Below are 12938 nucleotides of genomic sequence, written 5' to 3' on the forward strand. Positions count from 1 at the left end.
GCCGATATACACTGACAGTAATTGTGCCACCTGGTGGCCATTTTTAATGCCTCGCCACGAAACAGGAAGTGCTGTCTAACCAGCCTGTATGTGGTCCAAGCTGCTTGAAATTTTACAAGTCTTATCAGAGTCCGGCCCTCATCACATCCATGTGACAACTGGTGGCCATTTTGGATGTCTCCCCATCAAATAGAAAGTGTTGTGTAAGTAGCCTCTGCATGGTCCAATCTGCTTTAAATTTTACAAGTGTCATCAGAGTCCAGCCCTAATCGCATCCATGTGACACCTGGTGGCCATTTTGGATTTCTCACCATGAACTGCTGTGTAATTAACCTGTATGTGGTCCAATCTTGCTGAAAATTTACACTCTCAGTTTTAGCAGCACCTGGTGGAACCGCGTTGACCAGTCTGACCAGCCGGGCCACTCGTATGCGAGGACCCGACCAACGCTGCTTGCAGCTTTAATTTCATGATTGCTCTTCCATCACCGCCTCTGTTTTTATCTTTGTCTTTTGCTACAGAAATGTAAACGCAGCAATGGAGTGAGATGTCGGACCTCTGACGAGGATAAGGATGGTTCAGCAACAACAGCAAAAAAAGATGAATCACTTGGCTGTGAGCAATGTGGCAAGACTTTTATCACAGCAACAAAGCTAAGAATTCACAAACGTATTCACACTGTGGACAAATCATTCAGCTGTGATCAGTGTGGAAAGGCTTTTACTACCAAGACTCTGTTAAAAAGCCATCAACTCATTCACAGTGGAGTTAAACCATTCAGCTGTAATCAGTGTGGAAAGGCTTTTACTCAGAAGAGTCACTTAAAAAGTCATCAACTCATGCACAGTGGAGTGAAACCATTCAGCTGTGATCAGTGTGGAAAGGCTTTTACTCAGAAGAGTAATCTAACAAGCCATCAACTCACTCACAGTGGAGTGAAATTGTTCGGCTGTGATCAGTGTGGAAAGGCTTTTACTCACAAGAGTCATCTAGCAAATCATGAAGTCATCCACAGTGGAGTGAAACCATTCGGCTGTGATCAGTGTGGAAGGGCTTTTACTCACAAGAGTACGTTAAGAAATCATCAACTCATTCACAATGGAGTGAAATTGTTCGACTGTGATCAGTGTGGAAAGGCTTTTACTCACAAGAGTACGTTAAGAAATCATCAACTCATTCACAGTGAAGTTAAACCATTCAACTGTGATCAGTGTGGAAAGGCTATTACTCACAAGAGTCAATTAAAAATCCATCAACTAATGCACAGTGGAATTAAACCATTCAACTGTGATCAGTGTGGAAAGGCTTTTACTCAGAAGAGTAGTCTAGCAAATCATCAACTCATTCACAGTGGAGTGAAATTGTTAAGCTGTGATCAGTGTGAGAAGGCTTTTACTCAGAAGAGTAGGTTAAAAAGACATCAACTAATGCACAGTGGAGTTAAACCATTCAGCTGTGATCGGTGTGGAAATGCTTTTACTGACAAGAGTACGTTAAGAAGTCATCAACTCATTCACAGTGGAGTTAAACCATTCAGCTGTGATCAGTGTGGAAAAGCTTTTCCTCACAAGAGTTCATTAAGAAGTCATCAACTCATTCACAGTGGAGTTAAACCATTTCACTGTGATCAGTGTGGAAAGGCTTTTACTTGGAAGAGTTCATTAAGAAGTCATCAACTAATTCACAGTAGAGTTAAACCATTCAACTGTGATCAGTGTGTGAAAACCTTTACTCAACATGAACAGCTGTTGATCCATCAATGCCCCCATTCTGGTAGAAAGCGGTACCACTGTGACTACTGTGAAAAAGCTTTCAACGACCAGCAGAGCTTAAAACGTCACCAACGCATCCACACTGGACATGATGTGTATGCATGTGATCAGTGTGGCGAACCATTTGTACGGTACTCACAGTTAAAAGCTCATGAAGTGACCCACACTGGGGTTAAACCATATGTTTGTGACCAGTGTGGGAAACGCTACAGCTCCACTACATACCTTAAAATTCACCAACGTGTCCATACTGGGGAGAGACCATACAGATGTGACGAGTGTAAGAAGACTTTTACAACTTTGTATTCCCTGAAACAACACCAGCAGATCCACACCAGAAAGAAAGCATTCAATCAGTGTCACAGTGAGGTATGTAAAGACTGGTCTCAGTCACAGTGTGAACACAATTATGTATTGGATAATTTTGGCTATTGCTGCAAAATTGTTTCAAAACTGTTTTGAACAACTGTGGTCAGTTGAATTCTGTTAACACATTATCAGCTATCGTTCAGTCTAGCCTGTATTCGTTTTGACACAGAAATCTGGTCCAAGTTAATCTGGGGATGTAGGTTAGATTAGGAATTCTGACGTAATCAGACAACTGAATGTTAAATTCCAACAGGTAAAAGTGTCTTCAGATGTCATTTGGGGTGCTCTCTATCTCAGGCAAGGCATCAGTTCTTCAATGCTGCAGGAAACATTGACGTTCTCTGTGTTTGTGTGTTTGTTTTCCAAGCAGAACGGAACAGATGGACAAAACTCTCAGACTTGTCAGCACCCTGCCAGTGGTGAACAGTGCTGCTTTGACCAGTCTGGACCAACGTACAAGGAACCCTACAATGACACCAGCGTATGCACACTGGACACAGACTGAACCCCTGCCAAGAAGATTTCTCCATGCAGGGTTCAGTAAAAGTTCATGAAGTCCTCCACAAACTTAAAGTCCTTGAGATCCGGCTTCACAGAATTCAGGTCTAACTTCTTGTTTAGTGACTTCGTTGCTTCGTTGCAAAATCTGTAAAGAGTAAAGCTGTCGTTAACAGACGTGACTGGTAAATTAATTAAACCATTCCTATCTATCCATCTATCTATCTATCATAGGACAATGATGAAGAATCTGTAATATTGAACAAGTAGATCAACTACTCTCTGATTATGTGTGAGTTGAAATATAAAAACACGAAGTGTTCTATGAAAAGTCCAATCTTTGAAAGCTGACATGTAGTTTGGAATCATTTCTTTGTAAATTAGCTGCATCCAGTCATTACCATGACATTGGCATCATGGGACCATACACCCCTGGTCAAAGGTTTCAGGACAGGTAATAACTGATTTGAATGAGAGTGTCCTAAAACTTTTGACAGGGGATGTATGTGTCTGGAGATAGTGACATTTTTCAAAACTTTTTTTTCAAAATTTAAAGTTTGAAAATGTGGGGGGGAAAAAAAAAATTTCACAGTGAAACTTCTGATGTCCACGTTTTCAACATTTTTGATAAATCTTTGAACATTTTTTGGTGGAAATAAAGAAAAGGTAAAATACAGACTCAACAAAAAAATCAACCAAAATCCAGCGAAATTCACTGGATTTTGGTTGATTTTTATGTGAATGTTCTTAAAGAAAATATTGGAAGTTTTACTGAAATATATATTCACACGCAAAAGAAACGCAAGTTTCTTTTACCCGATGAAAAATTAAATTTGGTTTCCCAAAACAAAAATGCATTTGGTACTTTTTGGTGCATGGTGTGTTCTTAACATTTTCTGTTGCGTTTTGTAAGGTTGGTGTGAAAACGGAAAACGAATCGTCGTAATGCACCAGTGCATTGATGATGTGGACATGATTCACACTTTGCACGTGCAATTGAATATGCACGATTTATCGACACCTTCAGTGGGTATAAATTTCATTCAAGATCATAGGCATTTCACTTGCTGTTTAACTATGCCACGCTTAAACCACATTGAGAGGAACCAAGCCATCGGATGTCTGCAAGCTGGAGAGTCTGTCCGAGACATTGCCCGTCACTTTAATGTCAACATCACCACCATTTACCGTCTCCAGCGTCGATACACCACACAGAGCACCGATGACCTTCCCCGAAGCGGACAGACTCTCCAGGGGCGGTCTGATAATGCAGGAAGTCACTGTTGTTCAGTCGTTTTGAGTTCTGTTGTTCACACATAAAAAGAATAGACAGATCTTAAACGTTTTCACTGAAACTATCAAGGTAATCAAGATCTATTCATTTTCTGTCTGAATAAAAGAGCTTTAAACTACTATAATAACAAGAAGACATGAACATTTCTGAGCAATCACTTTAGTTATCGGTCAAATCAAGGTGAAATTAATGTCATTGATTAAATATTCTTGGTAATATATACCAGTAGATTTTTGACACCAAATCAGGACCAAACATAAAAAAAAAAAAATTTATGTGATTTCTGCATCATCAACTAAATACACGTTGGGTTTCTATGACAACACAATGCAAACAGTGTGAGAAACTGTATCTTCACAGTTTTGTTCAGTGGCTTTAGTGACATAAAGCTCATCAGGTTTGCACGTACATCAGATAAAGATCCTCAGCTGAGAATCTGTTTTTCTTGTGGAGAATCGTCAATAAATGCTTCGGTTAATAGGAGACGCTTCTTCCAGCCAATTTAAATGTGTGTGTGTGTATCCAACGCTTGACTGCACACAAGATGAAAGATCATTTTTATTTATTGCATTAATGCAGTTACTATAATATTTACCTCGGCATTCCTTATTATTGTTGGAAATTCTACAATACAGATTTGCCTATTGTCAAACATTCTGTTGCTGCCAGCACATAAAAGGACTGAAAACATGGATACAAACCATGATAATATTTAATGCTTTTATAGACAGGAAAGTCTTGATGGATCACACTGGAGGAGAAGGAGGAGGAGGAAGAGGAAAAGGAGGACCTCGTTCACAGTGATGACCACGCCTGAAACCTGCTGTTCATGAATTTTGTTATTTTGCAATAAAGCATACTGTTCAAAATCCAGTTTTTATTTTCTTTGCTACTGATTTTGTGTTGAAAGAAAGTATTGCTGCTGATAAAGTATAAAGTCTATCATTTACCAAATAATTCCTTCAGAATGATGGTTTCTGTACCAGAAGACTGTTTATGGGATGTTTTCAAGTATATATTCAATGTATTGACAAGGAGAATTCACTACACATCTTCAGAAACATCTGCAAACTGCATCTAAAACATATTACAAAAAGTGTTTTGAAAAGGTTGAATACATGTGGCACAGTGAACCTTTCTGCCTGGTTTTCAAGAAGGAACATGTAATTTCAATGCAGACACACTTGGTGTCGCTGTTCTGTCTGGTCGCTGCAGCACAGCTTTCATATTTAGCCGCGCTCTGATTGGTTACAGAACGACGAAAGCGGAGTGAAGCGCGCACTTCCGGTCCTAAATGAAAGTGTTCCGGTAAGCAACATACAAAGTAAATCAGAAATCCAAACCGCTGCCGTGGAGCTGGAATGAAGTCTCCACGAGGCTATTCCAAAAGGCCAATCTGGCCCATGGCAGTGTTAAAGTATGAATGACATGACAGCTAGGGGAAAACTACGAGGGAGACTGAATCAACACTCATTCCAGTTTTCTCCTTTCATGTCAAACTTATTATTCAGTATATTTAGTCAAGTAAAAAACGCTAGCAGAGCCACCCCAGGGAAGGAAACAGATCCATGTCACTGTCAGAATAAAACACCGCGCAGGAGAATTATTATTAAAACACACTGAGGACTTCGTCCCGATGAAATTGCAAAGGGAAGATTTATTTTCCCTTCTTTTTTGTGGTACTTGACAGAAGACATGACACCACCGCGCTGTATCCACAAACATGTGACTGCAGCATTCATTTAACAAGGAACAAATGCATTTTGAGTACACTACAGATCAACGTACCGCTGTACCAATTACGTTTTTGTTGCAATGTAATTGAAAATGCATTTTAGTTGTCTGAGAACGTAATTTTGGGGAGACAGGGTTGCTCATAGTGATGCTTGCTCTGTCTGGCACAATCACAGTAAAACATCCATCAGTTCCTCCTCAGTCTCTCACAGAGTTTCAGTTTATGTGGACGTTCCTGCTGGAACTCTGTCCTTCTACAGAGTCTCCTCTGACTCTCTGATCCACCTCCACACCTTCAACACCACATTCACTCAACTTCTCAATCCTGGATTTGGGTTCTTCTGGTCCAGTCCTGGTTCCTCAGTGTCTCTGTGCTGAGTCTCGTCTCCAGAGTCTCCTCCTGGTAGAGAAACAGTGTTGAACAGATAGTTGAGTCTCTCCATGACTCTGTCCCTCACAAACATCTTTTCACATTCATGGATTAAATGTGTTTCTTTGTCAAATCCTTCTAAATGATTCCTTGTAAACTTGTTCCTCTTCAAAGATGAAAGTTGTGATTCTTCCAGGAGCCAAATGTGGTGTTTGCATCTTTTTCCAGTCAAATGTTGAGAGTGAAAATCAGGATGTGGTGATCGTCTGAGATCCCAAGAATCAGTCATAAGAATGGGAACTTTGAGTTTGCAGTAATCTGTAAATGTAGTAGACAGATAAATATAAATGAAACATACTTGTGCAGGACTCTGCTGTGAAGGTGGAGCTGTGCGGCGGTGGTGTATTTGCGACAATAAGAAAAATAAAGAAATTTGAAGGAGCGACGGCTAGGATTTAGGAATGGTGGTCCGCTGCTGCTGAATGAATGTCGAGCAAACACTGGGATCCAAAGATCAACACTACTCCAAATTAATACATGCAGGCTGGCGAGTGTCGGAGATTGACGGCTGGAACGCATATTTTGACAGACAAAAAATTAAGATGTTTTATTTTGATGTTACAAGATCACAATAATGTTAAAATTTAGAATTACATTTTAAAAACTAACAAAGTAAAAGACATTTTAATTAAATAGCCTGCTGATTATTTTCCAAAGCTACAGGGAGCCGCAACAGAGGGATGAAAGAGCCACAAGCGTCTCCGGAGCCGCGGGTTGCCGATCCCTGGGTTAGACTGAACGATAGCTGATAATGTGTTAACAGAATTCAACTGACCACAGTTGTTCAAAACAGTGTTGAAACAATTTTGCAGCAATATCCAAAATTATCCAATACATAATTGTGTTTACACTGTGGCTGAGACCAGTCTTTACATACCTCACTGTGACACTGATTGAATGCTTTCTTTCTGGTGTGGAACTGCTGGCGTCGTTTCAGGGAACCCAAAGCTTCAAAAGCCTTCTTACACTCGTCACATCTGTATGGTCTCTCCCCAGTGTGGACACATTGGTGAACTTTGAGGTATGCAATGTAGCTGTAGCGTTTCCCACACTGGTCACAAATGTATGGTTTAACCTGAGTGTGGGTCACTTCATGAGCTTTTAACTGTGAGTACTGTACAAATGGTTCGCCACAGTAATCACATACGTAAACATCATGTCAAGTGTGGATGCGTTGGTGACATGTTAGGCTCTGTTGGTGCTTGAAAGTTTTTTCACAGGAGTCACAGCGGTACCGCTTTCTACCAGAATGGGGGCATTGATGGATCAACAACTATTCATGCTGAGTAAAGGTTTTCACACACTGATCACAGTTGAATGGTTTAACTCCACTGTGAATGAGTTGATGACTTTTTAGGTTTGTCAGTGGACTGTAGACCCAGTTTCACTTGTTTTGATTTTGTCACATTGAAATTTGAGGCTGTTTGAAGATGAATATCTCAAGAACAATTCTAGATAAAAGCCTGAAACCTTCACTTGTTTGTCTTACTAACATCAGCACATCAGATTGCTGTTAAATACGGCAGTGGAAAAAAGGTTTTGGGCATCCCATACATTTGTGAAATACTGCATTAAGAATCACTTTGAGGTCTTCAAGAGTCATTTATTTTAGTACAATCATGAAACTAAACATCCTTAAAAAAGACATTAAAAACAGAAAATTGACTGGTTCCATAAAATGAGAAATTTGGAAGAATTTAGTTTGTTAGTTTTTCTTGTAAACAACAAACAAAAAAATATCATTTGTATTTGTGTCTGTCTGATGCAGCAACACACTTAGAAACACACAAAAAAAGACTTTTCAACAAATATTTCAGGGTGTCTGAAAACTTTTTTCCCTCACTGTATCTGTCAAAGCATGAAAATGTGCCGTTATAAAAATGCCACTATCTCCAGACACATATATGTGGTCATGGTTCCATGATGCCAATGTCATGGTAATGACTGGATGCAGCTAATTTACAAAGAAATGATTCTAAACTACATGTCAGCTTTCAAAGATTGGACTTTTCATAGAACACTTCATGTTTGTATATTTCAACTCACACATGACAGACAGATAGGTGGATAGACAGATAGATAGACACCCTAAGGCCAGTAATCTCCTAAATCAATTATGATTAATCATCAGAGAATCACTGAACCAGCTCTGCATCTAACGGGTTCCTGCAGCCCAGAGGGATCTGAGGAACGATTAAACTGGGAATCAAGGAAATTCTCCCTGCTGCTCACTGCCTCCTTCCAGACGTCTATTCCTCTACCACTGATAATTCATTTAACTGAGTAACCACTTTGAATGATTTAATTAATTTACCAGTCACATCTGTTAACGACAGCTTTACTCTTTACAGATTTTGCAACGAAGCAACGAAGTCACTAAACAAGAAGTTAGACCTGAATTCTGTGAAGCCGGATCTCAAGGACTTTAAGTTTGTGGAGGACTTCATGAACTTTTACTGAACCCTGCATGGAGAAATCTTCTTGGCAGGGGTTCAGTCTGTGTCCAGTGTGCATACGCTGGTGTCGTTGTAGGGTTCCTTGTTGGTTGGACGTTGGTCCAGATTGGTCAAAGCAGCACTGTTCACCACTGGTTGAGTGCTGACAAGTCTGAGAGTTTAGTCCATTTGTTCCGTTCTGCTTGGAAAACAAACACACAAACACAGAGAACGTCAGTGTTTCCTGCAGCATTGAAGAACTGATGCCTTGCCTGAGATAGAGAGCACCCCAAATGACATCTGAAGACACTTTCACCTGTTGGAATTTAACATTCAGTTGTCTGATTATGTCAGAATTCCTAATCCAACCTACATCTCCAGATTAACCTGGACCAGATTACTGTCAAAACCAGGCGTAAACTAACCGTGACGTCACCCGTTGGTTTCAACGCCGAGAAAATGAAGCCCGGATTTTGCTACTTCCTGGTCGCAGTTTTGGATTTTTTGGAGCCAGTGACGTAAAAAGCCTCATCAAACAGACTGGACCGGAGAGCAACTAGGGGCAGGATTGGCTGATGACTCTCTTATCCCGCCCACATTTTACCACAGAGGCTTCTGTTGCTGTCTATCAAGTATAGCCACGCCCCCTGGCTCCGCCTACTTTAACGATTTATTTAAAATTCAGTATTGATTTATTTTAAGATCGGCCACCTAATCTCTCATTCTGACCATGAAAACTAACGGGAAAAAAATCCTGAGCTGTAGAAAATTAGTCTATCAAATTTTATTTTTTCCAAAAATGAATTGGGGTCTATGGAGAAAAAGCTTTTTGGAGCCAACCCTAGCAGACGGCGTGATATTGCAAGTTTTTGACACTTCCAGGTTGGCTTCAATTCTGGAGCCAGATGCTACGTCCACTATATATACAGTCTATGGTCAAAACGAATACAGGTTAGACTGAACGATAGCTGATAATGTGTTAACAGAATTCAACTGACCACAGTTGTTCAAAACAGTTTTGAAACAATTTTGCAGCAATAGCCAAAATTATCCAATACATAATTGTGTTTACACTGTGACTGAGACCAGTCTTTACATACCTCACTGTGACACTGATTGAATGCTTTCTTTCTGGTGTGGATCTGCCGATGTCGTTTCAGGGAACCCAAAGTTGTAAAAGACTTCTTACACTTGTCACATCTGTATGGTCTCTCCCCAGTGTGGACACGTTGGTGAACTTTGAGGCATGTAATGTAGCTGTAGTGTTTCCCACACTGGTCACAAATGTATGGTTTAACCCCAGTGTGGGTCACTTCATGAGCTTTTAACTCTGAGTACCGTGCAAACGGTTCGCCACAGTGATCACATGCATACACATCATGTCCAGTGTGGATGCGTTGGTGACATTTTAAGCTCTGTTGGTGCTTGAAAGTTTTTTCACAGGAGTCACAGTGGTACGGCTTTCTACCAGAATGGGGGCATTGATGGATCAACAACTGTTCATGTTGAGTAAAGGTTTTCACACACTGATCACAGTTGAATGGTTTAACTCCACTGTGAATGAGTTGATGACTTTTCAACTGACTCTTCCGAGTAAAAGCCTTTCCACACTGATCACAGCTGAATGGTTTAACTCCACTGTGAATGAGTTGATGACGTCTTAATGCACTCTTCAGAGGAAAAGCCTTTCCACACTGATCACAGCCGAACAATTTCGCTCCACTGTGAATGAGTTGATGACTTGCTAGAGTACTCTTGTGAGTAAAAGCCTTTCCACACTGATCACAGCCGAATGGTTTAACTCCACTGTGAATGAGTCTATGACGTCTGAATGTGCCCTTCTGAGTAAAAGCCTTTCCACACTGATCACAGCTGAATGGTTTAACTCCACTGTGAATGAGTCTATGAAGTCTTAATGCGCCTTTCTGAGTAAAAGCCTTTCCACACTGATCACAGCTGAATGGTTTAACTCCACTGTGAATGAGTTGATGACTTCTTAACGTACTCTTGTCAGTAAAAGCCTTTCCACACTGGTCACAGCTGAATGGTTTAACTCCACTGTGAATGAGTTGATGACTTCTTAACGTACTTCTCTGAGTAAAAGCCTTTCCACACTGATCACAGCTGAATGGTTTGCCCACAGTGTGAATACATTTGTGAATTCTTAGCTTTGCTGCTGTGATAAAAGTCTTGCCACATTGCTCACAACTGAGGGATTCATCTCTTTTTGCTGTTGTTGCCGAACCATCCTTATCCTCCTCAGAGGTCCGACATTTCACTCCATTGCTGTGTTTACATTTCTGTAGCAAAAGACAAAGATAAAAACAGAGGCAGTGATGGAAGAGCAATCATGAAAACATTTAATCTAAAAGTCTCAATTCCATGTAGTTGGACATGAGGCTGAAACAAGATCAAGAATCTGCAGACATGCTAGCAGCTTTGTCATTAGAAACCTAGAAATGTGTCAACAGCACACTCACAATGTCAACAAAACTATTTTCACAGGCCGACAGTTTTCAGCTTTCTGCACGGTAGTTTTAGAATATTGGGTAGTAAAATCTGTCGATCACCGTGAAAAGCAAAGCAGAGCTGGGACTGATGGGATTGTACCACCAGGATCTCTTGATCCCCAGACTTTCCGTTAAGTTACATTACTGGAGAAATGTACAATATGAAAAGCATACAACATCAATGTCCAGATTTAGGTCTTAATGGCAGCAGGGTCAATTCAGACCACCAACACTTTCTAGTTTCTCCTAGGGGATCAGATGTTGATACCAGTCCAGAAAAGATCTGTAATTCTGCCACTGAATTCTGGATTTGACCCCAATGACCCGGGCAATTTGTTGTGCAGCAGTTACACAAGCGTTGACCTTCAAACAACAAAAGCAACAAAACAGTAAAACAGTTAAAGGAATAGCATCGATTAAAGCAAATGTTTTAAAAATGTAAAAACACAGTAAAACAAACCTGACATAAAAACTGTTTAGACTTTGAGCCAGCTCTAAATCAGAATTATAACCACTGAGCTGAACTCTCTCATTGACACATTAATTAGTCCCAGTGATCAGATTCATGCCGTCCCAGACTGAACTGAGGTTGTTCATTTTGAGCTGAGACTCAAGTTTGTCTTTGTATTGTCTTTTGTGGGTCCTGATCTCCTACTTTATTTCCTTCTGTTGGTTATACAGATTTAGTGCATTTCCTTCTCTGAAGACTGTTTTCTTTCTGTACAGTAGGTCTTTAAGCTTCTTAGAAAGCCATGGCTTAGTGTTCGGATATAGTTTAACAGTTTTTTCAGGAATAACACTGGTTTCACAGTCTGTGACCAGCTGTTCACACCATCAGTCGGTTCATCAATATCAGCTGAGTACTCCTTAAACACGTCCCAGTCGGTAACCTCCAGACATCCCTGCAGAGTGTGACAAACTTTCACTCTGATGTTCTGCACTTTGCCTTGCTTCAGTACAGTGGTAGACAGGGATAAGGAGGATGCAGTTGTGGTCAGAGGAACCCAGAGGAGAAGCACCTTTCACATTGGTGTAACAGAGATCAAAGATTTTGTCTCATCTAATGGGGCATCTGATGTACTGACGGAAGTCTCTCAGTGTGTGTTTTAGTGTGCAGTGGTCTCTGGATGGCCTGATGGATAAGCCCACAGGCATTTATTTCACTGGCCTTTAGATGGATATGGACAAGTTTCACAAATATCTGGGGAAACTTCTGAGGCAGATATGGAGGGCACAGTGAAACAGAAAGCAGTTCTAAGTCAGTCGTGCACAGTTTCTCCAGGACAGTTTCTCCAGCGCTGTCCTTGTCCATTTGGAAGACCCACTTGAGCCCAAGCTTTCATTTGCTGGCTGATGTTGCTTCAGTATTTCCACAATGTTCTATCCTCTTGATGCCATCTATCTTGTGAAGTGCACCAGTCCCTCCTGCAGCAAAAACACTCCCATAACATGGTGCTGCCACCCCCATGCTTCACAGTTGGGATGGTGTACTCAGGCCATCCTCAGCCAGCATCTTCACAAGGTCATTTGCTTTTGTTCTGGGGTTGATGAGCACATTTCCCTCCAAAACAATCCTACCCTTAACCAATCTCCATCTTGAGCAGTAGGATGGCTTGACATTCCCATGGTGTTGATCTGTGCATGTAATTGTTTGGACAGATAAACGTCAAACCACAGCAATCTGGAAATTACACCCAAGGATGAACCACACCTGTGAAGGCCCACAAATGTCTTCCTGATGTCTTGGCTGATTTCTTTAGCTTTTCTAATGTCATCACACAAGGAAGCAGTGTGTTTGAGGTGTGCCTGAAAATATATCTTAATCTATCAAAAGCTTTCAAAGTCAGGACATCATCATCTTGAAGGCATAGCAATCTTAGTGAATGCAAACTTCTG

The 12938-nt window shown here is 40.8% G+C and overlaps 4 protein-coding genes across 50 annotated transcripts in view; 2 read left to right on the plus strand and 2 right to left on the minus strand.

The window, feature by feature from the left end:
* LOC127531769 (zinc finger protein OZF-like) overlaps positions 1-12938 on the minus strand; it is a 180895-nt gene that overhangs the window by 103410 nt on the left and 64547 nt on the right. The window lies entirely within an intron of this gene.
* LOC127531760 (zinc finger protein OZF-like) overlaps positions 1-12938 on the plus strand; it is a 188509-nt gene that overhangs the window by 83573 nt on the left and 91998 nt on the right. For 13 of the 35 annotated variants that reach the window (XR_007938845.1, XR_007938844.1, XM_051941705.1 and 10 more), the window contains one exon: positions 522-2141. The exons of 18 other annotated variants lie outside the window; for them this stretch is intronic. Coding sequence is in view for 11 of the 17 variants with exons in the window: in XM_051941705.1 (XP_051797665.1) it covers positions 522-2141 (1620 nt within the window). In the remaining 6 variants the exon portion in view is untranslated. Of the gene's footprint in view, positions 1-521; positions 2142-2508; positions 2745-12938 lie in introns of all 35 variants that reach the window. 4 more of the 35 variants (XR_007938842.1, XR_007938843.1, XR_007938846.1 and 1 more) reach the window with 4 other exon arrangements.
* The window catches only part of LOC110972652 (zinc finger protein OZF-like), a 124784-nt gene that overhangs the window by 61667 nt on the left and 50179 nt on the right, over positions 1-12938 (plus strand). The window lies entirely within an intron of this gene.
* Positions 1-12938, minus strand: part of LOC127531771 (zinc finger protein OZF-like) — a 102800-nt gene that overhangs the window by 25658 nt on the left and 64204 nt on the right. For both annotated transcript variants that reach the window (XM_051941773.1, XM_051941774.1), the window contains exons 3-4: positions 9633-10832; positions 6975-8734 (exon numbers count right to left, since the gene is read on the minus strand). In XM_051941773.1, coding sequence (XP_051797733.1) covers positions 8486-8734; positions 9633-10832 — 1449 coding nt within the window. In that variant the 3' untranslated portion in view covers positions 6975-8485. The remainder of the gene's footprint in view (positions 1-6974; positions 8735-9632; positions 10833-12938) is intronic.

Source organism: Acanthochromis polyacanthus, chromosome 22, assembly GCF_021347895.1.
Source record: "Acanthochromis polyacanthus isolate Apoly-LR-REF ecotype Palm Island chromosome 22, KAUST_Apoly_ChrSc, whole genome shotgun sequence".
Classification (NCBI taxonomy): domain Eukaryota; kingdom Metazoa; phylum Chordata; class Actinopteri; family Pomacentridae; genus Acanthochromis; species Acanthochromis polyacanthus.